The following is a 27,250-nucleotide window of genomic DNA, read 5'->3' as shown; positions in this document are numbered from 1 at the left end:
ATCTCAGTTCCTGCTGTTTCACTCTGATGAAAGGACCAGAATATGGTGAAAACTGCATGACTCCATGGATCCATCCTCCCGGGTGTTAACAATGGAGGTTGGCAGGAGCAGTGTAACGGTCTGGGGTGTGTTTTCGTGGCACACATATGCGTCCCTTGATATGTTTGAATGCCACAGGATGTTTGAACAGGTGCATCCACTCATGGCAGTAGTGTACCCATCTGTGAATGGGAGTTTTCAAAAGGATAATGCTTAATGCCACAATGCTAGGAAAGTCCTGGAATGTTTCCAGTAACATGAGAGTGAATTGAGCTTAATGCTATGGCCTCCCCAGTCACCAGATCGCAATCCAATCGAGCATCTGTGGGATAGGATTCAACAAGCTATTTGATGTAGAGATCCACCACCAGCTAATTTGCTACAACTATGGGACGAATTGCAATCAACTTGGGCCAACATGCCTGTGCTGCTCTTTCAACACCTTGTTGAATCCAATCCCTGACAAATTAGTGTTGTTCTGAGGGCAAATGGGGGACCAGCTTGCTATTAGGCAGATGTACCCTATAGAGTGGCCACTCAGCATATAGCAGTAATTAAAGACAAGCAAGCTCAAACTTCACATTAGTCACATTAAGGCTTTTCTGTTCAAAATCCATCTTGAAACTACAGTAGCATGACAAAGAATATGGGAAATTCTCAAGATGTGAACGGCTGAATGTTATATTTTCCCAACTAAGCTGAGGACATGCAGGAAATGAAATATTACCATATTTACCTACCTAGGGAGTTCTCGCAGGTTATTGTTGTGCTGGTGTATGTCCCGCCCTCTGCCGACGCAGCCTCAGCTTGTGACGTCATACACACTGTTACAGCCGGACTACAGACTCATCACTCACAAGCCATGTTCTTGATAACTGGCGAATTTAATCATGTTTCACTCTCCTCTACTCTGCCTACTTTTAGTCAGTTTGTTAAATGCCCTACTAGAGATAGCAAGACTTTGGACTTGCTGTATGCTAATGTCAAGAATGTCTACAGCTCCACATCACTCCCCCCCCCCCCCCCCTTGGCAGATCTGACCACAACCTTGTTCACCTCCTATCTCTGTACAAGCCTCTTGTACTACAGCAACCAGTAACCACCAGGACAGTGAGGAGATGGTCAGCTGAGGCTAACGATGCACTGAAGGACTGTTTTGAAACAACGGACTGGGAGATACTCTGTGAGCCTATGGAGATTACATTGATGGTCTTACCCACTGCATCGCTGACTACATAAACTTCTGTGTTGACAGTGCAGTGCCCACCAGGAAAGTGCGCTGCTTCTCCAATAATAAACCCTGGGTCACCAGTGATTGGAAGGCCATCCTAAATAGGAAAAAGAGGGCTTTCCGGGCAGGTAACAAGGAGTAGCTGAAGCGAGCGCAGAAAGAGCTGAAGGTGAGAGTTAGGGAGAGTAAGGTGGCTTTTTGGAGGAAAATAGAGGACAGGCTGATGGAGAGCAATGTGAGAGAAGTGTGGAATGGCATGAGGAAGATCTCCGGATACAAATTGTTCGGCGGCCAACAGAGTGAGGGAGGCCTGGAGAGGGCCAATGAGCTGAATCTTTTCTTTAACAGATTCGATACAGGGTCCACTGTCCATTCACCTCACAGGCCTTCACCCCAGACACCCTCTTCATGTCCTCAGTCACCCCATCATGAGATCCCTCCTACTCCTACTCCATCTTCCCCTGCCCTCCTCAGCCTATCCATCACAGCTGACCAGGTCAGAAGGGAGTTGAGGAGACTCCATGCAGGGAAGGCAGCAGGTCCTGACGGTGTCAGCTCCAGGGTGCTAAAGATCTGCACGGACCATCTGGGTTCAGTGCTGCAGTACATCTTCAACCTCAGCCTGAGATTAGAAAGGGTTCCGATGCTCTGGAAGACATCTTGCCTGGTGCCAGTACCCAAAAAGGGGCACCCTAAAGTCATGAATGACTACAGACCAGAGGCACTGACATCACACCTAATGAAAACTCTGGAAAGGCTTGTAATGGACCACCTCAGAACCCTGGTGAGTACAGCACTGGACCCCCTGCAATTCGCCTACCGGTCACACTTGTGTCTGGAGGATGCAGTCATCTATCTGCTACACAGAGCTAACTCTCACCTGGAGAAGACGGGGAGCATTGTGAGAGTTATGTTCTTTGACTTCTCCAGTGCCTTTAACACCATCCATCCACCTTTACTGAGAGATACGCTAAGGGCGGCGCAGGTGGAGCCGTACATACTGTGGCCTGCAGCATGTTTGCTCCATTGTACTTTTTGGACAATCAGTCTGTATAAACCTATGCACATTTTGCACATATTTTATTGTTTTTACAGTGACTATGATCATCACATTTTGCACACACCTATGTATTTATTTTTTATTTATTTTTATTGATTTTGTTGTCTTTTGTCTTATAACTATTCTGATGTCTGTTTTTGCTTGTCTTGGGCTGGACTGCTGTAACACATCAATTTCCCTACGGGATTAATAAAGTCTTATCTATCTAGATGCAAGGTAATATTTGAGGACAAGGATGATTTTTGAATCAGGTGCATTTTTGTACATATTTCATTTTAATCTAAGGATTGTATGTATGCACAGGATTGAACAAAACTTTACAGCTGCATGTCAGGATCCTTTCTGATGCTTGAAGAATTTCAAACTCATTTATGTACATGGCCTTTGCACAGTTCGAGTGCTACACATGCTTTTTCCTACAATGGCAGTGCAATGCCTCAAACTGCCAATGTAATTAATTACTGCCATTCAGTATAACAGAATTAATTTCCAATCTTTCCAACAAAACACATCTGGCCCAAGGTGTTTACTATCTATTTACAAAACAGATGGATGTTTCAGAGAATAAGACAGAAGTCAATCTGCCCTCTAGGAATATCATGTTCAAACAATCCATGAGGAATCCAAAATATTCTTGAGAACCTATACATTTGAAAAGGTTTGGCATTAAGAGATGCAGGGAGTTATTGTGCCTCATCTTTACCTCTTTATACAATCCTTTGAGTTCTAACAGTAAAAGACAACGGGTGATCCTCACTTAGCCTGTATCTCTCAATTATTTTCCACAATTGTTTGTTATTTCTGCATGTTGAACTCAAGGATACAATATGTTCAGTACAAACCTAACAAGGTAGTGACTGAGGACTGAACGGGATCAAAGTCAAACATATGTCAAGCCTGAAAAGTCAGGTTACTGTGCAGACACACGTACCTACAGTTCATGCCTAACTGCTAATATATTCCAACATCTTAAAAGAGCAAGCATCGTCTAAGATGGGGCAGGAACTGAAACAATCGAGCAATTCCCAAAGCTTATGTAATCTTAGTTTGGCAGTTAAGCCATAAAACACATCTCTTATACTGTAAATTAAATTATATTTTGGTTAACCACAACCCCGCCATAAGCTACCCCAATAAAAAGAAGCATATTGAGAATTGTTTTTTTTTTTCCATTACAAATTTGTCCATGAATGTGAAATATAACTTTTCTTTTACATATAATGTATATGAGGCTGAGCATCCAAAGGATTTCATGTGCCATTGTGCCATATAGAATAAAACTAAATTACTGTGTGAGAACTGACCTAGTCATTTCAAATACTACCGCTTGATTGGATAAAAGAAATAGAATGGAATCAAATTATAATCAATGAGTTTGGAACATTACAGGCTTTACATAAGACATAACTGCAATTTGCTTCCAAAACACATGTTTTGTAAAAGGTCGTCAGTTAAAGCTGTATTTAGGGCATTAGAATAGCATTGAAATGCAGCACTGAATCATGGCTGCATTGTTTATTTGAGAAATTGAATATGCATAAAATCCTAATTAGTTTTCTGCTTGACTTCTGAATAAATTACAACTGAATATGTATTGACTGAGGTCTTGGATTCTCACTAAATTAAACAAGAGATATTATGATTTAGAAAGTGGAAATTAAATATTTTAAAATAAATGAAAACTTTTCTTTCTTTGGGTTTCTTATTTAACACAACCCTTAAAATTCAGCTTTGCCTGTGTTCAATTTCTAAATATGTTTTACACTTTTATAGGTTTTGGTCCATAATTGTTGGGAAGCTACCAGTGTTAATCAGCAGGCAACTGGCATCCCAAGAGAAAACACTAGCGGGATTTATGTATCGGGAATAGGGAAACAGTGTTATTAAAAATCACAAGCTGGTGATATTTAATTTGCCTTCCCTTCAATATACACATGTCTCTCTTGTAAATAGATACCTTCTTATCATTTTGACCTGCTTTGCTCTCATTTATCCCTGCATTATGTTGAGACGAATTGCTCTATATAAAGCCCGTAAATAAATGAGAAAATACACATGCACAGCATTCTCACTAGCATATGAACTACAAGCCATTTTACTTTCAAGCCATTACTCCTGACTAAACTGGTTTTACAAAAAGAATGCCTCCACTTCAACAGGGTTACAATTCCATTTGCCTTATCTTTCAGAGAAAGAAGCTTTTGGGGTCAGGAATGTGTACAAAACCATGCAGCTTTAGACTTTCAGCAAAAGCACTCTGTGGTATTCTGTTTCTGTAATCTCTCAGAGACATGTGAGTTCTGGTAGAGGCTAATAAAGGCTAGAGGCTTTAACAATCATAATAGTTTTTTTTTGTTTTGAGTTATGATCTGAAACCCTTTGAATTAAGCGGAACAGAAAAAAAATCCTTGTACTATATCTAATGCATTAGGGGGAGACAGGAAAACCCAAAAGCTTGATAATCTCTTCTGTCTATTAAGACAGAAGTAAAAATTTAAACAAATACAAAATAGGGAAAATACATATACTATACTTTAAATTTATTTGTAGAAAATAATTCTAGATTAGCAGTATTGATTTAAAAATCCATCAACACTTCTTTAAGTTGACTGAATAGCTGGTAAAATGTCTTTATTTTCTAATTTCTCAATTTCAATTTTGATGGAAGACATTCTCCTTTTTGCAGATGTTTTACCATAGCTCCTTACTATACAATGTTTTGATATGGTATTACAAGTATAACATAGTACCTGATTGTGATAAAAATTGAAATGTCATAAAACTTGTTTAGGTATTTTTGAAAGTATCTTTAACAAATTTGTAATCAGTATTTCAGTACTTTACAAGTTTCACTGAGGTTAGAAAAAACAATTTGTCTGCTATGCATTGTTGAAAATCTTGCATTAAATCTAGACATTTTTCATTTTGAGATCTTTAGGTCTCAAGTTATCTTCCAGTAGACTTTAACAAAGATACCAAGAGGCCCATCTGTCTATTTTGGCTACGTTATTTGTTTTGTCAAAATTCTAGTTTCTGTGAACAACTAAACTGCTACAATTTAAACACCGTAAAAGCAGGATTTGTAATACGATAAAACCGATATTCACAGTCACCCATCATCTTATTGTTGTTTCTGAAGCCAACACGTTATAGAGTTATAACGGTGTCATTACCTGAAACAGGAGCTGACAGAATTGGGATCTTGATGGGAGAAAGCCTCAGAACGTGGAAAGGCTGAGTAGTGCTGGAAGATGGGCCCTGACATGCTTCTGATTCTACCGTCATCATAGCAGCTGCAGCCAATGCAATCCTCTTGTTGCTGCCAACACGTTTGATAGCCACTGGACACCCTCCTACAGAAAGGAAACACATGCAGGTTTATATTCACTCCCATCATTCTCAGGTAGCATTCAATAGTCAGGCTATAGTACAGATGTTCTTCCAAATCACACAGAATGCTGTCACAGGAAGAGCTCCTACAGAGATACCAATCAGGTGTTTGTAAGGACAACAGCACTGAACACAACTGTTTGCACTGATAACATTAGCAGCCCACTCAACAAAATTATTCTAAATTTCTGAACACAGCCTAAAAATAGCCTAATTCAGACATATGCCTAATGGTGACTGGAAGTATAACATTAATGAAAACTGAATAAAATATTTGCCATCTCACAAAAAGGACATGCCAAGAACTTTCTGTCACCGGCTGTGTGTGTGATCAGCCAGCAGTTTCGATCAAAAGTAATTTCAGAACATTACCTTGTGACACAATTGCAACACTGACCACTCTTCCCATGATGTGTCATTGGGCTTACAGAATTAGCAGGACCATGGAAAGAATACTTTATGCAGTCTCAGCCATTTAAGTATGGCTAAAAATAATGTACTTGAATAATAAAGGATATCTTTGTGTCAATTAGATTTTATTTTTTATTTTTTAATTTTTTTAAGATATAAGAACATTCTTGTTGCTGGATAATGAATGGGCTCCCTTTGTTCTTTGATATGAAAACTACCAACATTCTTTTAATGGTCTTTCCCTTCTTTCATGTTTTGCTGATGTACTCCATCACAACATACTCGTTCAGAATATTTTATACTACAGGAGGAGCCCCCTGAGTAATAAAAATCTTCCGTATGAAAATCTATCAAGAAAGATGCTTAGCATAGCATTTTCTCTCCACAATGCAAATTCAGTAATATAAATGGGCTTCCTAATGTACTCTGATTTGTATTGTATATGCACTTCTAAGAATATTCTATACATTTGACTGAATAGCTGATGAAATTATTCACCCATGACATTTTCTATAGAAATATGTATAGTACGTAAATGTTTCAAACACAATGAACATCAATTGTAAAGAAAAAGGAAGGTTATTTAAATATTCTGATTAATGTCATTTGGGATACCAGCAAGTTATTCTCTATGTATGAAGACAATAATATAAATCACTGGCTGACATCACAAATAATAAATAGTTTAGACTTAAATTATTTCTAGTTACAAGCAATTTTCTTGTCTTAAAAATCTACAGATAACAGAACAGTTGTTGAGGCACGGAGTCAGGCAAAGGGAAATTGAGATCACACAGGTGTTTCAATTGTCATTTTGGTACTTCATAGATAAACAGGAAGTCAAAGAATTTTACATTAGATGGGGCAAAACAGTGCACTTTATGAAAATTGGATCAGTCGTTCAAAAACCTTTTAAACCAGAACAATTTTCCATAATGCCAACATTACTAACAGCTAAGAGCTGAGACAGAGTTCTTATATTTGCAAGAAAATACATCTCAAACATGCCCAATGGGTAAATTTAAAATAAAATAATGAACCTGTGGTCTGGAACTGTTAAGATACAAAAGGAATATTAAAAAAAAAAACAGCAGTAGGGACAAGAGAAGTGGCTTAAGCTTGAGTAACAGTTATTCATAGGTCACTCCAGTTTTATTAAAAATTAAAACTAAACTCTTAGCATAAATTGTAAGAGAAATGCTACATAGCATAAATAATGTAACTCTCTTTGCTTGGTTCACTTTTCCTCTCATAGATATTTTACAGAAAGCACAAGAGAGAAATCTATCCCAAGAAAAATGTAAAAGAGCACTGCAAATTTAACAATGTTAAAACTATGTAGCTGTAACATATACTGTAGTAGCTATAACTTTGTAGTTATAACAAATTAGTGAACATACAGTAAGTGTGTCATTGACATTAAGTCAGTTATAGAAGGGGATGTCACCTCCATTTCACAGAAGACAGCACCAGTGATAGTGCCTACTTCTCCGTCCCTGGGAGACCTGTCATTGGAATTCACCATTGTCTGGGCAGTGGCACTGTATGGCCCTATACAGGTAGTTGCCTATGAGTAATTGTGATCAAAATCCCAGAAAGGACAGAACTTTTACATTGATGTCTTGACTTGGATAACAGACATTCATGCCTAGCAGTCACTTAGATTGCTGTGGAGAAGTAAGGATTTTGAGGTGGAGATTGTTACAGAGCTCATTCAGTAAAAAGCTTGCTGGATAAGGTGATGTCACTGCCTAGAAAACACAGGTAGTACTGAAATCTCATGTGGTGGTAGAGCCAGTCTTTTAGTGCAGCAGAGTTCACCACTGCTAGGATATTGGAGTTGTGTGACAAAGATCAAATCCTGGCTGGTGCAGAGCTGAAGATAATGTGAACATTTGAGTTGTACATGTTCAGCTAATCTGAAAACAAGTAATCACAGACTCTCTAGTAGGGATAACAATTAGGGTCCTTTATGATTTTTTTGCTATGAATACATTGTTTTTCTGTATCCCCAATGCGATCTAAATTAATGATATTCAGACATTGAAATCTCATTTGAGATACATTGAGAGCATTTTTCATAACGATAGTAGTACTTTTAGTGTACAAACTCAGTTTAAGAGGATAGTTCTGTTTCTTTTTGTCCATCTTAGACTAGATTTTGAAGGTTACTTTTTCGGATTATTAGATAGGGTTTTGGAGAAATGTTATTTTTAAATTCAGTTGTTAGTACCACCTTTCAATCATTACAAGAACATTTCTCCGTCTGGGGTGTAGAAGCAGGAATGTGCTTATGTTTGGTCTGACTTTTGTCATGCTGTCCTTGTTGGTGCTCTTAGTTACAGAAAGGACAAGGTTTAGCTAATTATCTTCGGACAAAATATCTCCTAATAATAATCTGAGAAAACACATTGCTTTATGCTTACATATACAATCTATTTATAATTATGATGCTTTTAGAATGCTTTTAGGATGTAAAATGGTCTGAAACCATACAATATCAGAGACTTCATATTTAACTACACCAAATCAAGACTATGTTCAATGGGTTTTAGCTTTCTGCAGTAATGAAGCATGATTGTACAACTTTAATCCAAAGGTAAACAGAGACTAGAGTTTTAACTGTTCTTATATATTTTAGTTCTATAATTAAAAATGTTTAGGTTTAATAGTACCAAATTTATGGCTATCATTAATGTGGGTTTAAATTATATGAATGAAGAACAAAAAGTAATCTAGTTATATGGGGACACGGTCACTAGAATGGAACTGTCCACTGCTAATGTACTTCTGAAACAGTACAATGAAAAGCTCATACTGATTATTGTTTAGCCATCTATTTCTTTGATTTTCACCAATAAGACTTCTTTCTATTTCCGCATTCAAGACCTCAGAACTGTCTTTACTTTTTGTTCACTGCAGTACGTGTAATGAAAAACTGACCTTGCACAACAGTTTTTTTTTTTGTTATACTGTTTTTACTGTTATACTGGTTTATACTGTTACTGTTTTTTACTGTTATGCTATTTTGTTAAATATATTTTCATAAATGGAGTTGCCATTTTAAGAATGTTGAAGTTCTTTGTTTATATTGAGAATTGGATCAACAAAACCTGTTGTAAGAAAAGCTTTCCCATGCTGATCTGCACGAAAACTAAAGCTTGCCTTAGAGGGAACACTTTCTTTGAGAGTAAGGGAACAGATTAGTCTCCGTACATTTACCAGTTATTGGCATGTCATTCTGAAATAGCAGCTGTACTAAATTTACAACTAGGCTCTAATGTGGAAGTCAGAGAGATAAGACAAGGCTAAAAGAATGCATATAAAACAGTTATAAAAAATAAACATTCATATTATTTAAAAGATCATTGCTTTTATTAATTCTCTACCTGCTTCTGTTATTAAAATTATTAGTGTTCTGCAAGTTAAGATTGTCATTTGCTCAAAACTTCTGATTAGAAAAACATTATTTTTTTGGAAAAGTGTGTTAAATTTTTTTTGGATATGCCACAACTATAAAATAACAGATATTTTCATGAAATATACATGGACAGCAATGCACCCAGGGGATGTCTGAGGTAGGACTGTGACTACAAACATCCAGCATATATTAAAGATAAAAATATCTATACAAGATTGAATTTGATTAAATATACAGTACAAATATACTATATAAATTTGATGCTAATACCAAAACAATGTTACTGTAACTGTATACTGTATATTTTTCTGATTATTATAAAACAAGCTGCATCTTTTAGCTTTATCTGTAAACAATAACAGATAATATTTAAAAGACATATCAATTGAGGACAAAGCCAGATAAACTAAATGTCATTTGTCCCATTATACAATTTTTCTTACTCACGATAATGTTATTTTATATACTGTACTTTGAGGCTCCACAAAGAGACTGATTACAGTTTGTATTTTGTAAAAGTGCATAATGTACTGTAGGTATATTTACTTTACAAACTTAAAGAAGATCAGAATATTCAATTATTTTGCAGATATTTTCTAAAAACATACATGAGGAATACCACCTACTGTATCAATTTGTTAATATTATTTTGCTTTTAATTGCACTTAATATACAGTAAATGAGAACAGGTATCATTCCTCATTCCAATGTTTTAGAAAAACAATGTCCAGGACACTTAAAACAGATTTTCATAACTTATCTTAAATTAAATCTTGATTGGCCTTAAGTTATTAATAAATTATTTAAGTGCTTTTGTGCAGTGAATAAAGGCATCTACAGTATAAATTGCCTTATAACAGCACGGAATTTTAGAATCAATACAAAGATAATCAATTATTTGCTTTACCATTAATCACTTATATAATCCTTTGAATTTCTCAGACAAAATGCTAAATGTTTCACTTTCTGTTTTCATGACACCATAAATTGTTTAAGGATATTAAACCTGCTGGAATCTCAATTTGAAGACAGTTAAGAGTCAGAACAATTAACGAAATGCAGTTCTTTTGCTCCATCAAAGCCAATTATGTCAAATAATTAATGTAATCAAATATATTTTTTTATAAGCACAGTGTGACAGCTTTAAAGATTTGTAGTCTTATCTAAAATAAAAACTGCTTTTCATTATGTTTCTGATTGACTTTATATAACTCAAAGTTAATTTCAGTCTTCTTCTGATCTTTGTATAGCTTTATTGCTGAGTTGTTCTGAAAGCCTTGGTCATCATGGTTGAATCTTTGAAATGCACTATTGGACTGAGGGACCTCACAGAGGCCACTCAACTAATCGTGTGAAGGCCAATCCCAGGCTGTGTTGGAAGCTGGCTCTGGCTTATAAAAAGCAGAAAAGCAGGCGTTTGAACTAATGAAGTGCTGAAGGGATTTACAGTATGATTGCCACAGCTCATACCTGATTAGAATGTCTGACACAAGCAAAGGCTGTAAAAATCACACAATCTTAGATGCTTAAGGGATTAGTAGCAGTTTACTTATTCATTTTACAGCCAGTTTTTGTGTATTCTTATTGTTGTAATTGCTTCTACTATTAATCTAGTTTTTACTTAATTGACTTCAGTTGTTCCTTCTTTTTAACTGTCAGGTTCTCAATCTAATCCTAATGGAGCCTGAAAATGGGTACACAACATACAGTATAATTGCTGTTTCATGAGCGCTATTATCAGTGTCTTTAATATAAGCAATATAAGACTACAAGAATGTCATAACATTTGTAAGTAAGAGGATGTCATTAGGCCTATTTAGCTTGGTTTATGTGGCTATGTAATATAAAGATTTGAGTCATTTCTTTAAAAAGTCATGGTATCATCTTCAACAACATGGTGTTCCATACTCCACCATTTGAACGAAAACTCTTGTTCTCTTAACCTAACCGTCCTTCCCTTTATTTTCCGTTCGTGTTCTCCCCTTCATATTGTACTGCTGAATAAGGGTACCCTTCTAGTTTAATACCTAGCTGACTGAAAATTAATTCTTAGTTGCACAGTTACTGTATATATACTGTAGCCATTTTCTTTCATATGCAATGAAATCACTGCTGTAGTTATGTTTAAGACACTGTTACTGTTCAGTAGATCAGTCTCCTGTTGGGCCCACACTTTGTGGTGCTGTTTAAAAGTGCTTATTTTTTAGCTCAGTGATTTTGTAGCTCAGTTTAGGATGAATTCATCTACAACCACAAGTTTACAGTCATGTTAACACGATATTATTCAGCAATACCTACATTTTTTGTTATTGCAATTTTTGCCTGGCAATCTATGACCCACGTCTGAAAATACTTTATATAGTTAACCACAATCATATTTTACACTTACTTTTAAAGGATGGAAGGTAGCAGGTGTTTATATAGGCTTACATTGCATTGTTATAAGACTTTAATAATACTAGGCTAAAAAGACCTTTATTTTTGTTAATTTATCACAACGGTAGCTGTGGGATAAAAATGACTTATAGATTTGGAAAACGTAACTATTCTGTTGATTAAATTCTACAGTAATATGTGAAAACCAATAGGTAAAATGATGAGAAGAATGTGTCCCAGTGTGTAATAGCTTCAGTCTTTGTCATGTATATTGATTATTATTGCTTATCCTGACATCATCAAAACAAAGAGGTGCAGTGATGCAAAACAGATCAGTATATATCCTACTAGAGAGAACACTGAAGGTCACTCATTCAAAGCAAATTCCACAGATAAGGGTAGTTTATAGCTTAGATTATAGATGCCATTTTCCAAAGGATCTTAAATTGTACCGAAAGTTATTTTTTTTTAATTTTCCAACAGCATTCTTTAAATTTCTGAAGCAGCCCATTTAACACAATATAGACAAAATGTGACATATAAAAATGCAAGAAAAATAAGCATTTATTCTGGAAATGTTACACAATTTTGTGTATAATTGTGTACTAAATATTTTATATAATAAAATATAAATCCAAACTATTAGCCATGAAAACAAAATTTTAAATATAATGAAACATATATTGAACATGTTTTACAGGTACCTTGAAATTTAAAGAGTTTACAAATAATAATAGTAATTTGAAATTATACTAACATTGTATATTATTTTATATTTAATACAGTGTCCTCTGATTCTTTGTCCCTGATGAAACAATATAGATTTACAGACTAATGTTTCTTCATTTGAAAAATCTAAAAATGTTATATGTCATACAGTATGTTGAACTTAATATCATTGCACAGTGTCAAGTTCTATTTGTCATAATTACAGTCACATGTATTCACACCCCTGAAGTTAATCATTTGTAAATCCTCTTCTGGGGGGGATTACACTGAGTAGACACCTTTTGTAATGTGCTATGAGGGTCCTGGAACTTCTGAGGGGGCATTTATGAACATGTCTCCATGTAGATTTACTTGAAATCCTTCAGACCCTTTAGTTAGCATTAATGAACTGCCAACTTCACTTAGAATGGCAAATGTCCAGTTAGATTGAAGTATGCAAATTGAGATGGCCAGACAAGAACATATATTTTATGTGCAGTAAACCATTCCTTTGTCAACCTAGACATACTGTATACATTTGATAATTGTCATATTGCAATGTCCATTTTCTGCCAAATCTGAGTTTCTTGGCGGAAGGAACCAGGTGCCTGTCTAAAACACTCTAGTAGAGTTGAGTTCATGATTTCCACTATCTTGACAAGGGCTCCAGGATCTGCAGATGCATAACAACCCCAAAACATTATAAACGCACACAATGCAGTATTGCACAGTGGGCAGGAGCATTTTCTCATTATGAACATCATTTTGATGCCAGATATGAGGCTGATTGTCACGCCCTCTACTAGAGGGCGATCCTTCTCTGTCCTGATCCTAGTTTCCAGCTGCTTTACTTGTTCTTCCGGTGTGTCTTGTTGTCTGGGGCTAAATATTTCCATGTCTCCCTATCCTCCGCACTCGGCATTGGGATCGGTTGTCGAGAGGCTTGCCTCACCAGGTCACCCCACATCTGCTACCTGAAGGCTTATGTCTCCCCCCGATACTTTGAGCCCAGAGCGAACCCCCGTGTTTTCTCCATTCCTGCCGCTACACTTGGGGTCTTCCTGTTCTGCCAGTCTCTCCACAGCTAGCCTTTGGCTTCCGTGACACTGATATCCAAAAATCGCAATTTTCATTTAATCATTTCAAATGTAATTCAGATTATGTTTGGCAAGTTTCAGTTGTCTCTTTTTGTGATTCCTTCTCAGAAGGGGCTTTTTCCTTGCAATCCAGCTATGAAGGCCATATTTATGCAGGCAGCTTTGAATGGTGGTCTTCAATTCTTTGTTCCCTGAAGATGCCATTATAAATTGCAGATCTTAAACTGTTGTCTTTGGATTTATGGGTGCCGGAGGTGCGATACCAGATTAACACTGATAAATTTTCAAAAAAACTTGCCATTTCAATAACATGCTTTGGTATTAAATTTAAGTTTCATTAAAAATAAGGTACACAACAAGGGTTGCAAATGAGAGACAACCATTTGGTACATCTTGGTTAGTATGTTAGTAAATGCTTGCCATTTGTCAATGGAGCCATTAATCATTTGGTCTGGAAGCCTACTCCAGATACCACATTTTTGTCTAAAAGACATTCTCAACTGTCCATCCTAAATGATTTGGTTTGCAGTTTTAACCATGTGTTCCTTGTTTCACAAGTGAATATGAAATAGTTCCTAGAGTTGATCCTATCTATACCCTTTAGGATTTTATATACTCGGATCAAATATCCTGTCTCTCTCTTGTTTTAGACAGAAGAGATTTAGGTGCTTTAACCTGTCCATATACTGTACATATGACAATCCCCTGAAATCAGGAATCATTCTTATTGCTCTTCTTTGAACTCTTACTTAGACTACAATATCCTTTCTGTGATTCAGTGACCTAAGTGGAACACTTCTAAATGAAATCATGATAGTGTATTGTAAAGCTTGAGCATAACTTGCCTTAATTTAAAGTTCCACAATTTTTGCTATATACCGCAGCATTATGTTTGCCTTTTTCTTTCCAACACTGACACAATGACATAGAAGAATCTACATTTACACATAAATCCCTTTTATGTGTACGGCAGCTCCCAGACGCTGTGTACTGTATGTTCAGTGCATAGTGCAAATTTCTACTTCTTGTGTGCATCACTTTCAATGTTGAATTTCATTTGACAAGTGTCTTTCCAATCTTTTGTTTTGTCTAAGCCTTTCTGTAATTCCCTTGGTGCCTTTTCTGTTTGTCACTCCACTATTTTTGTATCCTCTGCAAAGTCAGAAAAGTATAAGAGAATCTAAATCATTTACACAGCCTGAGAAGAGCAATGACACTGAAATGAATCTTTGTGGCACATTACAGCTTACCAGAGAGTTTAAGACAATCCATTGTTACTTGTTTGTTAACCAGTTTTCGATATATACGGTTAGGTTTTATGGTGTATATGGTACTTTGAATTTAATGGTAACCTATTATGGGAATTTCCTGAAAATATATATGTATCATGTCAGTTGGCCATAATGGTATCAACTGTCCTTGCTGCATGTTTCAAGAAGTCACTGTCCTAAATTATATGTATATGCATCAAGAGCTAAAGAAAAAGTAAACTTCAAAGCTGTAAAAATATACTCTTCAATCGGCTGATAGAACTCAGTGGATTGATTTGTGTTCTGTGAAAATGCCTTGCTCCAGATGTTCACAAGACAATATGCAGTATACAGTATTAAATATACAGTATTAAAATACAGTATATACAATATACAGTATTAAATCAGAGAACATGTTAGGGCTGTGAAGATTAAAGATCTCTCCAAGCCCATTGTTTCCCATTTCACCTCTGACACCCATGACCACTCTAATCTCTCCATCTGTGTTCTCAGACAGTTTTCCGAACTCATACATCAGAAAGACTACAGAAACTTACATTGCAGCTAGGATCACACCTTCCCCCTTCTCTTAACGACAGACTACTTTTCTTCTAATTTTTCTCCATTCATTGGAGGTTTCATTTCACACCTCTCTACACCTATTCTGACTTCACACCTCTTGATTGGCCTCTTTTTCTGTCCCCTGCTCCCGCCTCTCGCTCCTCCTCTCTCCCAGACTTTGTTCTCCCGCTACATTACCTTTGCTTACTGCCTTTTCTTTCTCACACCTGAAGAAGGCTCCACGGCCGAAATGTTGTTTTCTTTCTTCTTTTTTTTCAGCATGGAATAAACCTATTACTTGTTCCTTTACAGTATTAAATATGCTAAAATACTGTATAAATATTGTGAGATTCTATTCAATTTATATTATAATATATTTATAAAATATACTTTCTGGATATGGTTGTATACAGTAAATATATACAGAATAATGCAAAGGGGTAAAGGGATTTATTTCAGAATGTCTCAACTCACTGGGTTATCTGACCAGCTTATCTAGCCAGTTTCTCCACTGAGAATCCTAAAATCCTACTTGGGTATGTATGTATCCTACTATGGTGTAACTTATTTTATACATATCCAAGTACTGTTTTTTTTTGCACGTTCATCTATAGTTTTACAGTACAAAAGGCAGAGTGAGTGGTGAAACAGTAAAGCAAAATTAAAAAGCTATGACTTATCAAAGCAGACTAGCTCAGTTTTATTTCAATACCAATGCACCACAAGTCACACTATACTGCATCTTTAAAAATGTATGATGTCTTCTTGTGCTGAATGAAAATAACATTCCAGAGGCATTAAAACACATATTTTTATAATTTCATTTGAAAGTGAAAGTCCTTTTTCAGATTGATATGCTCATTTGTGGCCATCTATTCAGCAAATGGCCTGAGGGGATAGTTTCTAAAAGTGCTTAGAATGCCCCTGGTTTTATGAGAAGAAAAGAAGCAAAGTAAATCCTGTGAAGACTCTGTTACATACACCTTGCAGACAGTTAAATGAATATCACAGGTATCTCAGGCTCGAATTTTATTTTTTTGCCCTTGTTTCTGCCTTGAACCACGGTACAAATGGGTTTAGATCAAAGCCTTACTGATGAAGTTTCCATAGCAATGTCACTTACTGTGTTGGTGGAGTCTTGAGTTCCACACGGAATCAATAAGAATCTCTGAGTTTCGTTATTCAAACATTTCTTGATAAGGAATTCCATTTACAGTATTTTGCCTTCTACTTTTAAGACCTTACTATACTTACATGTGAAATATAAATGTAGAATATTAATGAAAGAACTACAGGAGATCTCGTTTTTTTTTATTAATTTAGGATTTTCCTATACCGTATATTGTAATTTGCTAACCTTGGTCATTGAAAAAGTTGGGAGGGCTGAAACTTGTTCCCTTTTTATTAATAGGAGGAGGAATTCAACTGGCCTGTAAGTCCTTCAACTCAAAATTCTACCACTACAGATCTATTGCCCATAGAGAGTAGATGCTGACCAGAAACATTTACCATTTGGTATCAGTACAGTAGTTAACAACTAAATCAATTTCAGACAGAGCTTTTAATACTAATAATAAAATGTCAGTAGAATGCTGTTTACCAGCAGACCTCCAATGTCTGTGTCTGTAAGAGAATGGTAACCTCTGATTCAGGGTTTCCACACTGGGAACAAAACAAGTAGAAATAACAGATTATTATGCTCAAGGTAACAAAACCAACAGAAACTATACCGAGAGGCCTTAAATGAAACCAATGAGTACTGAAATTAACTTTAATAAGTGTTTTTAATGCCCCTTAGTTGACATTAATTAAAAGGATTTCCAGCACTAGTTTCATTTACTGTACATTTTCTGATTTGTCTTGAGAAGATTAAATTTTAAGAACAGATCCTAATACAAAATTGAAGGAGAGCATCTGATAAATAGAGCCCCATTTTACAAGGCCTCACCTTGTAAACTTGTTACATGTAATAAATTTTAACACTAACCTGATATAGGCTGAGGTGATACAAGTAGTGTATGAAAATTCCTTGAGGCAGCAGCTGGCCTAGATATACTCATTGCCACTTGATTTGTCATCAGCAGTGGTTTTTCATGCCTCTGGAAAATTCTCACTTCTTCAGGATTTATCCATGTTGTATCCATAGCAAGGGCATTATTTAAGTAAATCTGAAATACAGTTAAATATTTCAATATAATTGCTTCACAGTAAATCTGCCATTATACTACATATAATTAGACTTATCCGTCTTTGCAATTCCAAATCCAAAATTTTCATTTAGCTTTCTAATATACAGTACAGTACATTTATTATAACACATTCAAGAACTATTCCTGTTTTTTATAAAGTGATCATTTAGTAGCCAGAGCTGAAATTAAGCAAAAGTATATCGTATATATTATTAAAAGATGACTGATCCTTGCATACTATCATTACTCTTTAATACCTTGTAATCTGGTGTCCTTTTTTCTACCCATCTTTTCCCCAAATGAGGGGGCAGCACTGAGGTGTAAACATGAGGGATAATGGGAAGCAAATCCACATTTGTCGAAGGCTGGAATCCCACAACAGGATGTCGAGAGGGCATGTCCCACTGAAAGTAACAGGGAAAAATATGACAGCATTTTGAACTAGAAAGAAATTAGATACAAAATAAACTGAGGTCACTAACAGTATGTAACTGCTACCTCAGGTTTCTACCAAAAATGTGTGGATTTTTTATGACTAAAACCTTTTTATCCTACTCAACACATTACAACAAATCACCCTTAATTTTCCCACCCTTAATTAACACATCAATATTTCAATTAATCATTTTAAAGAAAGCAGATATAAACAATATCAAGGAGATAAGAATTACACATGTTATTAGAATTCTCACTAATGATAATGAAGGATTGTAACACCCTTTGTTAATAGTTTTATAGCTGGTAATATAAATCAAAACTATAATTATTTATTTTAAAACATGGAAACTTGAATGTGATAACAATATAAACAAATATTATTGTTTTTGACCATACAAGCCATAAACATCACTATTTTAATCCCTAATTTTCTAAGAAATTAGGAAAGGTTTTTATGGCCATACAGAAAATATCATATTTATAATAAAAATGGATGTAGTTGTATATTTATGAGACAGGTTTAACTGGTTGCATTAACCATTCAGATGGTCCTTCTTCACTAAAATAAAATTTCTTTTTTACTGGTTGGAAACTGAATTGATTGAATGTATCAATGACAGAACAAGTAATAAACATTAAGAATGATATAAAATGAAAGAAAAATATTATTTTTTAAAAAACATAGATAAATAAAAAAACTGCTAAATAAATTAGCAGTCTTTTCAATCAAACTGTAATAATATAAATATCAAATTAAAACAATACAAGCAGTTTTACTTTGCGAAAATGAAAGCTCTAACCTACTTTCAATTACAGAATCCATATGCTGTTAATTTCAAATGCAATCAATTTTAAAAAGTGCTTTTAGCTAATTCTTATCCATGACTGATGATAAATATTCACATTGTCTCTAGTGTATTGAGTTTCTCTTAGTTTTACTCTGGTGATACAGTGACTGAATTTATAAACACGTTTTCCATATGGTACTGTTGCAAGCCTGTCAGCTCTGTTCAGCTCCTCTCTTTGAAACATCATTACTGTTGTTGTCAAGACATGAAAACTCCTATTAAGTATGTTTCTTCAGAAGATGCATTTCTGTATGGCAGTGAAAATAACTAAGGTAGCCCTATCTCAGTCAATGTGGCTTAACATGAAACAATGGATGTTTCACGATCATAAGCGGTTACATCACTTGGATGAAAAATGTGACTATAAGGCTTTTAGAATACAAGGAGTATGTGCTCTTTGTAAGTATGTTAAGCTACTGATATGCAGTGCCCTTTCTGAAATAGTAACAAAACACATCACAGAATGATGAAATGGATAAAATGTCTTAGAAATCTACAAACTGTCATACTGTAATCTTAACAGCTTTGCACAGAGTCATATTTATCATAATTAAGTTCTGAAAACATGAGGGTCACAATTTATTCATGCCCTTGTAATTAGTATTTTCCATCTGGCATAGAATAAACTGGCAAGATGCCTTCTGTGGCATGCAGTAAGGTTCTGGCACTTCTGATGGGAAATTTTCAACCATTTCTCCAGGAAGAACAATGATGGAGTTTGAATAATGCATGCTCAATCAGACTTGAGTTCTAGAGCTTGAGATAGCCAGTCAAGAACATTTATTTATTGTGTAGTTAACTACCCCTTTGTTAACTATACTCTGGATCATTTTGACCATGTTTGACCTTCTTGGCAGAGAAACCAGGTTTTTGGCCAAAATGTGCTGGTACTGTAGATTCTCCCTGTCTTGACAAGGGCTCCAGAACAATAGGTACAAAACAACCCTGAAACATAATACTGTATAGCAACAACAATATTCCACAGTGGGTATGAAGATTTTCTCAACATGAGCTTCACCATTGCTTCACCTTCACAAAGGCCTTCACTACATGGCATCACATTGGTTAACAAACATCACCACATTCACTCAAGGGACATTAAATGGCTGTTTGCGACACTTTGTATCCCGAATAAGCTAGTTTGTGCTGAATATCTCCAGCTGCTGCCTTTGGATTTATAGTTTCTCCCAAACTACCTGTTTCACAACCCATGGTGACAACATACCCTTCCTGGCAAGGATGTAACTATATCAGTCTCCACAAATCTCATTGTAATTTACACTACAGTAGAAAGTAGTAGAGTTACCTTTTTGTGTTTTTACAATCATCCCCCATACAGTATATATGACTTTGAAGGGGTATCAATAAATCTGCAGGCCAGTGTGAATTATATTTTCTTCCAATCTATTGTATCTATATGGAAAAGTAATATAAAGATGTATATACACAGACTATAGTTTACATATATATATACATTATATAGAAAAATAATTTAAAAAATGGCCAAATAACATACAGTATATATGGTAATGCTTCTGGATATATTTTGACATTTAAATGTAAATTATGTCATTATTTGAATCTATTTGTCATATTTTGTCAGTGAATTACAGTACATGAAGTACTTGTCAAAGTGTGCCTTCAGAATATTTTTAAAACTAAAGGAAAGACTGGTTTAGATTTAATATATATATATGCGTATTTCATTATATCATCAAATATATGTCATAGAATTGAAGGCTACAACTTTTATATATACTGTACTTATGTTCTTTACATATTTCCATGTAAACTCAGATATGATAAAAAGAGAAAATCAATATACTGTACCAGTCACTGGCTTGATATTTTTTTCTTTCTCTAAATTTCTTCACCAATCTAGTACATACAGTACCAGCTGACAAAGCAAATAGGTAGTAGCATGAAATGTCTTGTTAAAAAAATATCATAACATGTTTTCATTTTAAATATAAAATGGATCTGTCAAAATGATCGCTGAAGGAAAATTTTTTAGCTAGTATAAGTAGGCGATAATACTATTTGCCATCAAGCAATTATTAGACAGTGTGTTGTGGTAGATAACATTCTGAATAGACCTGTAATACGCATAACTCATTTCAGGCTCTCTATGGCAAGCCACATTACTATTTTACAATACTGTACTTCCTATTCATTTAGAGCTATTGTGTTCATATCAATAAATCAAGATATAAATATAAATTAATATATCTTTGTTGAAAGAAAATGTAATATAAAATTATATAAAATAAGATCAGATGTCAAATGTCAACATGTTTGAAAATGAAACACTTATATTAAAAAACAGTTGTTAATAGATGCAGGGTTATCAATAACCAAAGAGTTGTTAAATGTTAACAGGAAGACTTCAAAGTAAACAAGAAGTCATTCAAGATACACTATCTCTAGATTAATTTGAGACCTACTGTTAAATGAACAAGAAGTCATTTCAATTTATTTTTAAATACACATTTCATTTTAAGATATCTTCATTCATATTAATTTTGATATATCTTAGTATTGAGTTAATCTGAAATGATGTAAACATACATAAAATTCAAAAGATAATGAATAAAGGATAACACAATCTTTTAAGATGTTATTAAATGTAATTGGGGATATCATTCAATAATCTTATCATATAAAAAGTGTTTTAAACTGAAGCAAATCTGCTTTGAATTGCAGTTTTTCTTTTTAATTAGACCTTCATTTAACAATAAAATAACATTCAGAAAGATTGTAAGTCAATTAACTTTACTTCAAAAGAATAAGCCATACGGTTTCCTGTAAAAGAGCATTTGTTAATTAGTAAATTGACAGTAGGTGTTAAAAATACAGATTGCATAGTATAAAGGCATATTTTTTTTCTAATAGTTGATGCAAACAAATACATTAACTGGAGACAATACTAATCGCATCAATTTGTTGATGCATTATGGTGTTACAGCAGGTTATGTGATATAAAGTCCTTTGTCTCTGACCATGGTGTTATATTACATAACTAACACAATATATGACTTGGCAGGGAAATCTCTTGCTTCTGAGGATACTCGCTACTAATACTCAATTACACCCCTCGCCTCTTGTGTTATTATATTCAGTTTTTTGTTTAGAGAAATTCTGTAGAATATAAAAGGAAATTATATTGCATTATATTCTTGTATTAACAATTTTCTTTTAATTATTGGACTAATACAGTAACTACGCATATATATATAGTATATACAGTATGTGCTCTCACTTGCTGGATTAAAAAGAGTGCTGCGTTTCACCTTAAATTTGGCACAAAAAAGCCGGTTAAATCTGGACTACAGTATATTGCAGTGCGCGCCTCTAGTGGTAAAAAGGGCGCCATGACAGACTACTGTATTTGCGGGTTATACATTACGTGCTGCATTAGACTTTCAAAAGACTAACTATATAGGAATTAAATAAAACATTCTGAAGCTGCATGTCTGTGTGTGTACACCGTCACTGTATCCATGTACTAATTCATTATAATAAAAAACTTCAAACTCGATGATGTTTGAAGAGTAGTCTCATGGCATATTTATAGTGTGAGCACGTTTGCTTGTGTGTGCGTACTGGGGGAACCATCTCATTCAAGAATATCAGAAAAGTAGGATAATAATTTACAGACAAAAAGTTGGTGATCATCACAGACCTCCGTACCTGAACGTTTGGCAAATGGAACTGATGAACAGCCGGTTCTGGTGCAGAGGGCATCCGTATCAAAGGCAGAAAAGGGTCACAGGGAAGTTGCCAGCCAGTTACAGCTCGCAGCAGCGGAGGTGGGTGCGGAGAAGACACTAAGAGTGGAGGTGGAGCACCCCCTATCCTGTACAGCCCAGAAGCGGCTGGGATCATCCAAATCCACGGAGGGGGCTCTCCATTCATCTGCCAGAGCTGTGGTTGTCCTTTTAATCTTGGTATAGGAATCATTCTACATTCTATACCCAATGGATTCAGTGGGTAGCCTTTAAGGGACATTAGCAAACAAGATATAAAACAAGCAAACGTGTGGCCAAACAGCTACAGATATTACAATATATAATTAAGAAAATCATGAAACGGGTAATGATAAACATAACAACTGCAAGGGTAACGTATAGTAAAATTGCTTAAGAGTTTTAAGAAGCATTTTCAAAATTATTTGAACTAAAAATAACGAAAAAGCTCGTTTCAACCCTACATAATTGTTTATAAAAGTACAGTATACAGTACACAGATTACTTTTGATTTACTCGCTTCAAAATTAATGTGCTAATTATTTGATACATGTGTGCTTGCCTGTTCTTTTTATGGAGAGGTCATAAACTTAATGCTGAACATGTTATCGGGAAATAGCTTGCTTATAACCAGCTATGGTTGATTTTCGTTACGAACACCCTGCAGTCACGCAACATGGTAAAAACATAAACTCGCTCTAAGACACGTGGAACACATTAACTGCAGGTATTCCTTAAGTATCGGATGTGTTCAGGGGCTTCTTTTAAAGCTCTCCCCAGACGGACTCTTAGCTCTTTTGGAAAAGCTAATCAATATCAATTCGCATAATTCAAAAAATCCTTTTCCGTCCTGACAATTTCAGTTACATAAAAATCAAATAAAGATCTGTATTATTTGGAAATGGGCTTTTTTCCCAATCCAAATGGAAAAAAAATAAAACCGTATGCCACCTTTACTCTGCAGCCGTGGCGATCCCTTTCAAACGCATTGACATTTAAAATACTGTATTGTGAAATAAACGATACCAAGAATACTCTTCTGTTACGCATGAAATACCAAGTATCACCAAAAGGCGTATATAGAATATTTAGGGAAACTTCATATAAAGTTGTTCTAAAACCACTGCTTTTTTTCAACACTATGTATACATAGTATAAACTCACCTCAAATGTGGTTCATGAAATGCCAAGAGCAGGTATTTTTACTGGTCCATCATATTTGCTTAGTTCCCCATGAAATGGGATCCGCTGAATTACCTCGAATATCCAAGAATCGTCCTTTGAATTTAATGTGTAGTCAATTCCCAGCGCATTCAGAAATGATAGAAAATTAAAGTGCTTATACAGAAAGCTGAAGCTGCACGTTTCCCAAATACATCCATGAAAACATCCTCGGCGGAGCCTGCTGTTTTTTTTTTCTTAACTGCGCTCTACAGCTATCCAGCAAAGGAGATGCTCGGAGACTGTCACTGATTTAGTGATGATAAACCACAGATCTCTCACTCCCCATTTCAGCCTCTCTGATCTCCTCCCTGCTAAAAGAACGCCACCTCTCACACAAGATCGCTCTTTACATTTGATATTAAAAAGCAAAAATCTGAAAATATGATACACAATAACGACTTATCTCCGTTTCGACTTTCTGTGCTGTTTCATTTGTACAATGCTTTACTGTTCTAAACATTTTAAAATAAATATGCGTTGCTGTTGCTTTTGTTTTGTATAATCTAAACTAAAATCACGGCGTTTTATAAACATGAAACCTTCCGCTACCTACTCAGCAATGCAAAAAACAGCAACTGCTCACATCAACCTACCTCAGCCTGTACCGGCTGGAGCGCTATGTATGTAATACAGTACGTGCTCTTTGGCGTATAAAAGTCGTTGTTTAGTTTCGAATTATAAACAGAATCTTGAGTTCTTTGAGAATTACCTTCAGTAGAAATTGAAATTGTATGATATATTTGGATAGTGTGTCTTCCATTGATAAAAATACAGATGAGAACATTCTACTGTTTTCTAAATGACTTTTTTTTCTAAATGTTAAAAGAAACTGCGATTCAATGCTGTCATAAAAAAAACATTAATTTAACATTTCATATCGAAGTGGCAATCAAACTCACCATTACGCTATTGTCAGTCACCTTAACTAGTCAATCTTTTAATCAAACACCACATTAACTAATTGCCGACGTACAGTACATATACTGGTTTGTTTACACGTTTATATTATTTAAATCTTGACAGATTCCGAATGTGAGTGAAGTATTATATTTTTCTTACCAGTAGAGGGAACATCAGAACTGTTATACGCAAACACAGCTTCTTCCTATGCCAACTAAAAAGCTTATTTTCCATTAAATAATGGAATGATTTTTCTATCGGGCGTCTAATCATCGTTAATTATTCGTGAATATAACATAAATTCCTAACGGGGTACGTTCTTAAATCAGTATGTAACTACAGTATGTACAGTAACTGGAATGGATATTATTTCTGTGGCCCCTTTCTCCCCTCTCAGAGAGCTAGGGGTTGAAGAAACTCAAGCAGGGGTATTTGTAATGTTCTTTGCAAAAATGATTCTTCCCATATTAGTTTTTACCCAACGAAAAGGTATCTTAGAAATATGTATTTTGTTTAACTCTTTCCTGTGTACCTCTTACAAATATATTCATACATTAATTAAAAACGCATGATTTTATAAACTCATGTAACTTTCACAGATGATAAACAGCATTCTTCAACAATGCCAATGATATGTCCTCATCAGGCCTTACTGTATAGATATTGTGTATAAAAATATCCAACTTCACTAATCACTAATCCGAGCTGTAAATAATCCAGCTATAAATATCTTACATTTTTAAAACTAGTACGCACCATCTTTTCATTTTGTTCACTATTCAACTAATTTACTATAATATTGTAGGCAATTTGTATGTGTTATATCTTCTGATGAAAGAGCTCAGAAGCAATGGAAAAAATCAGGTAAGGGCTCAAAAATCGTGACCAGTAGTAGCTAAATGCTAGCATAACAGCATTCGATATTACAAGAAAAGACAAGGTCAGGCCAAGAAATAGGAGGTTAATGCCTTACATTTCCAAGAGGGACAGAAAAAGAAATGCATGTCTGTGGATGGAAAATAGTACTGAAAATAGTGACCTGTTTTTAAATCCTTTCTGTTAAAAATAGAGAAAATGTCTCATAAGAAATATCTGAATTTTCAATAATCAAATGGTGTGTGACATACCTAATGTACTATTTGTGTGTTAAGCTTATTAGTACAAGACCTCATTTTACCAGTTTGATTCTAAAACAGGCAAGAAGGTTGAATAATCCTAAATTATATTTGTTTCTTTCTGTGGTTGACTTCCTTCTCATTAGTTATGAAAAACAAGCATAGCTTCTTAAAGATAAAATCCTCAACTGCAAACACTGTATTGCATCCATTTGATACAAGCCGTTAGTGATGTTGTTTTGCTGCAGTTTCATTAATTGGATAGGTGCCCTTGAACAATATGTAATATGACTAGCAGCAACACAGTATGAGATTGTAGTCATTTATTAACCAACAATAAAATAGGTTTTAACTTTAGATCTCCAAACTTGCATTAGTTGTCTGGAGTCTACCACCTCCAGTCCCTGTCAGAGTTCAGTCTCAAGATCACCTGTTTACTAAACAGTTTTTCCTTGCTTCTGATGAAGAATAAAAACTGTGAGTGTCATTAACTTTCTACACAATTAAAATGTTACAGTACCTCACTAAATTTAATTAAATTAAATATTATAACAACATTTACAAATATTGCTGGAAGTCTTTTATTTAGTTACATTTATTTCACCATAGTTTTCAAAATGATATTAAAATGGTGGTCTTTGGTTATGTCAGACATTCAGTCATGATGTTGGGGCCACATTCCAAATATATTCGGAACCAGCAGCCATATCACCCTGCAACTCACAACTGGCAACCCACTGAAGCTAAGCAGGTGTGAGCCTAGTCAGTACCTGGATGGGAGACCTCCTGGGAAAAACCAAGGTTGCTGCTGGAAGAGGTGTTAGTGGGGCCAGCAGGGGGCGCTCGCCCTGCTGTCCATGTGAGTCCTAATGCCCCAGTATAGTGACGGGGACACTATACTGTAAACAGTTGCCGTCCTTCGGATGAGACGTACTGTAAAACAGAGGTCCTGGCTCTCTGTGGTCATTAAAAATCCCAGGGTGTTTCTCGAAAAGAGTAGGGATGTAACCCTGGCATCATGGCTAAATTTCCCATTGGCCCTTACCAATCATGACTTCCTAATAATTCCCATCTATGAATTGGCTTCCTTACTCTGCTCTTCTCCCCACTGATAGCTGATGTGTGGTGAGCGTTCTGGCGCACTATGGCTGCTGTCTCATCAGGTGGATGCTGCATATTGGTGGTGGTGGAGTGGAGTCCCCATTAAAGCGCTTTGTGGAGTGTCCAGAAAAGTGCTATATAAGTG

The 27,250-nt window shown here is 35.3% G+C and overlaps 1 protein-coding gene across 2 annotated transcripts in view; it reads right to left on the bottom strand.

The window, feature by feature from the left end:
- Positions 1-25,128, bottom strand: part of tcerg1l (transcription elongation regulator 1 like) — a 93,663-nt gene extending 68,535 nt beyond the window's left edge. The window contains exons 1-5 of one of the 2 annotated variants that reach the window (XM_088635045.1): positions 23,930-25,128; positions 22,710-23,014; positions 17,991-18,137; positions 17,532-17,712; positions 5,504-5,683 (exon numbers count right to left, since the gene is read on the bottom strand). In XM_088635045.1, coding sequence (XP_088491171.1) covers positions 5,504-5,683; positions 17,532-17,712; positions 17,991-18,137; positions 22,710-22,979 — 778 coding nt within the window. In that variant the 5' untranslated portion in view covers positions 22,980-23,014; positions 23,930-25,128. The remainder of the gene's footprint in view (positions 1-5,503; positions 5,684-17,531; positions 17,713-17,990; positions 18,138-22,709; positions 23,015-23,929) is intronic. The other variant, XM_088635046.1, reaches the window with a different exon arrangement.
- Between the last annotated feature and the right edge of the window lie 2,122 nt (positions 25,129-27,250).

This window comes from Lepisosteus platostomus, chromosome 6, assembly GCF_059453375.1.
Source record: "Lepisosteus platostomus isolate fLepPlt1 chromosome 6, fLepPlt1.hap1, whole genome shotgun sequence".
Taxonomy (NCBI): Eukaryota; Metazoa; Chordata; class Actinopteri; order Semionotiformes; family Lepisosteidae; genus Lepisosteus; species Lepisosteus platostomus.
The sequence above is the reverse complement of the archived record's forward strand: the minus strand, read 5'-3'. Positions and strand labels throughout refer to the sequence as shown.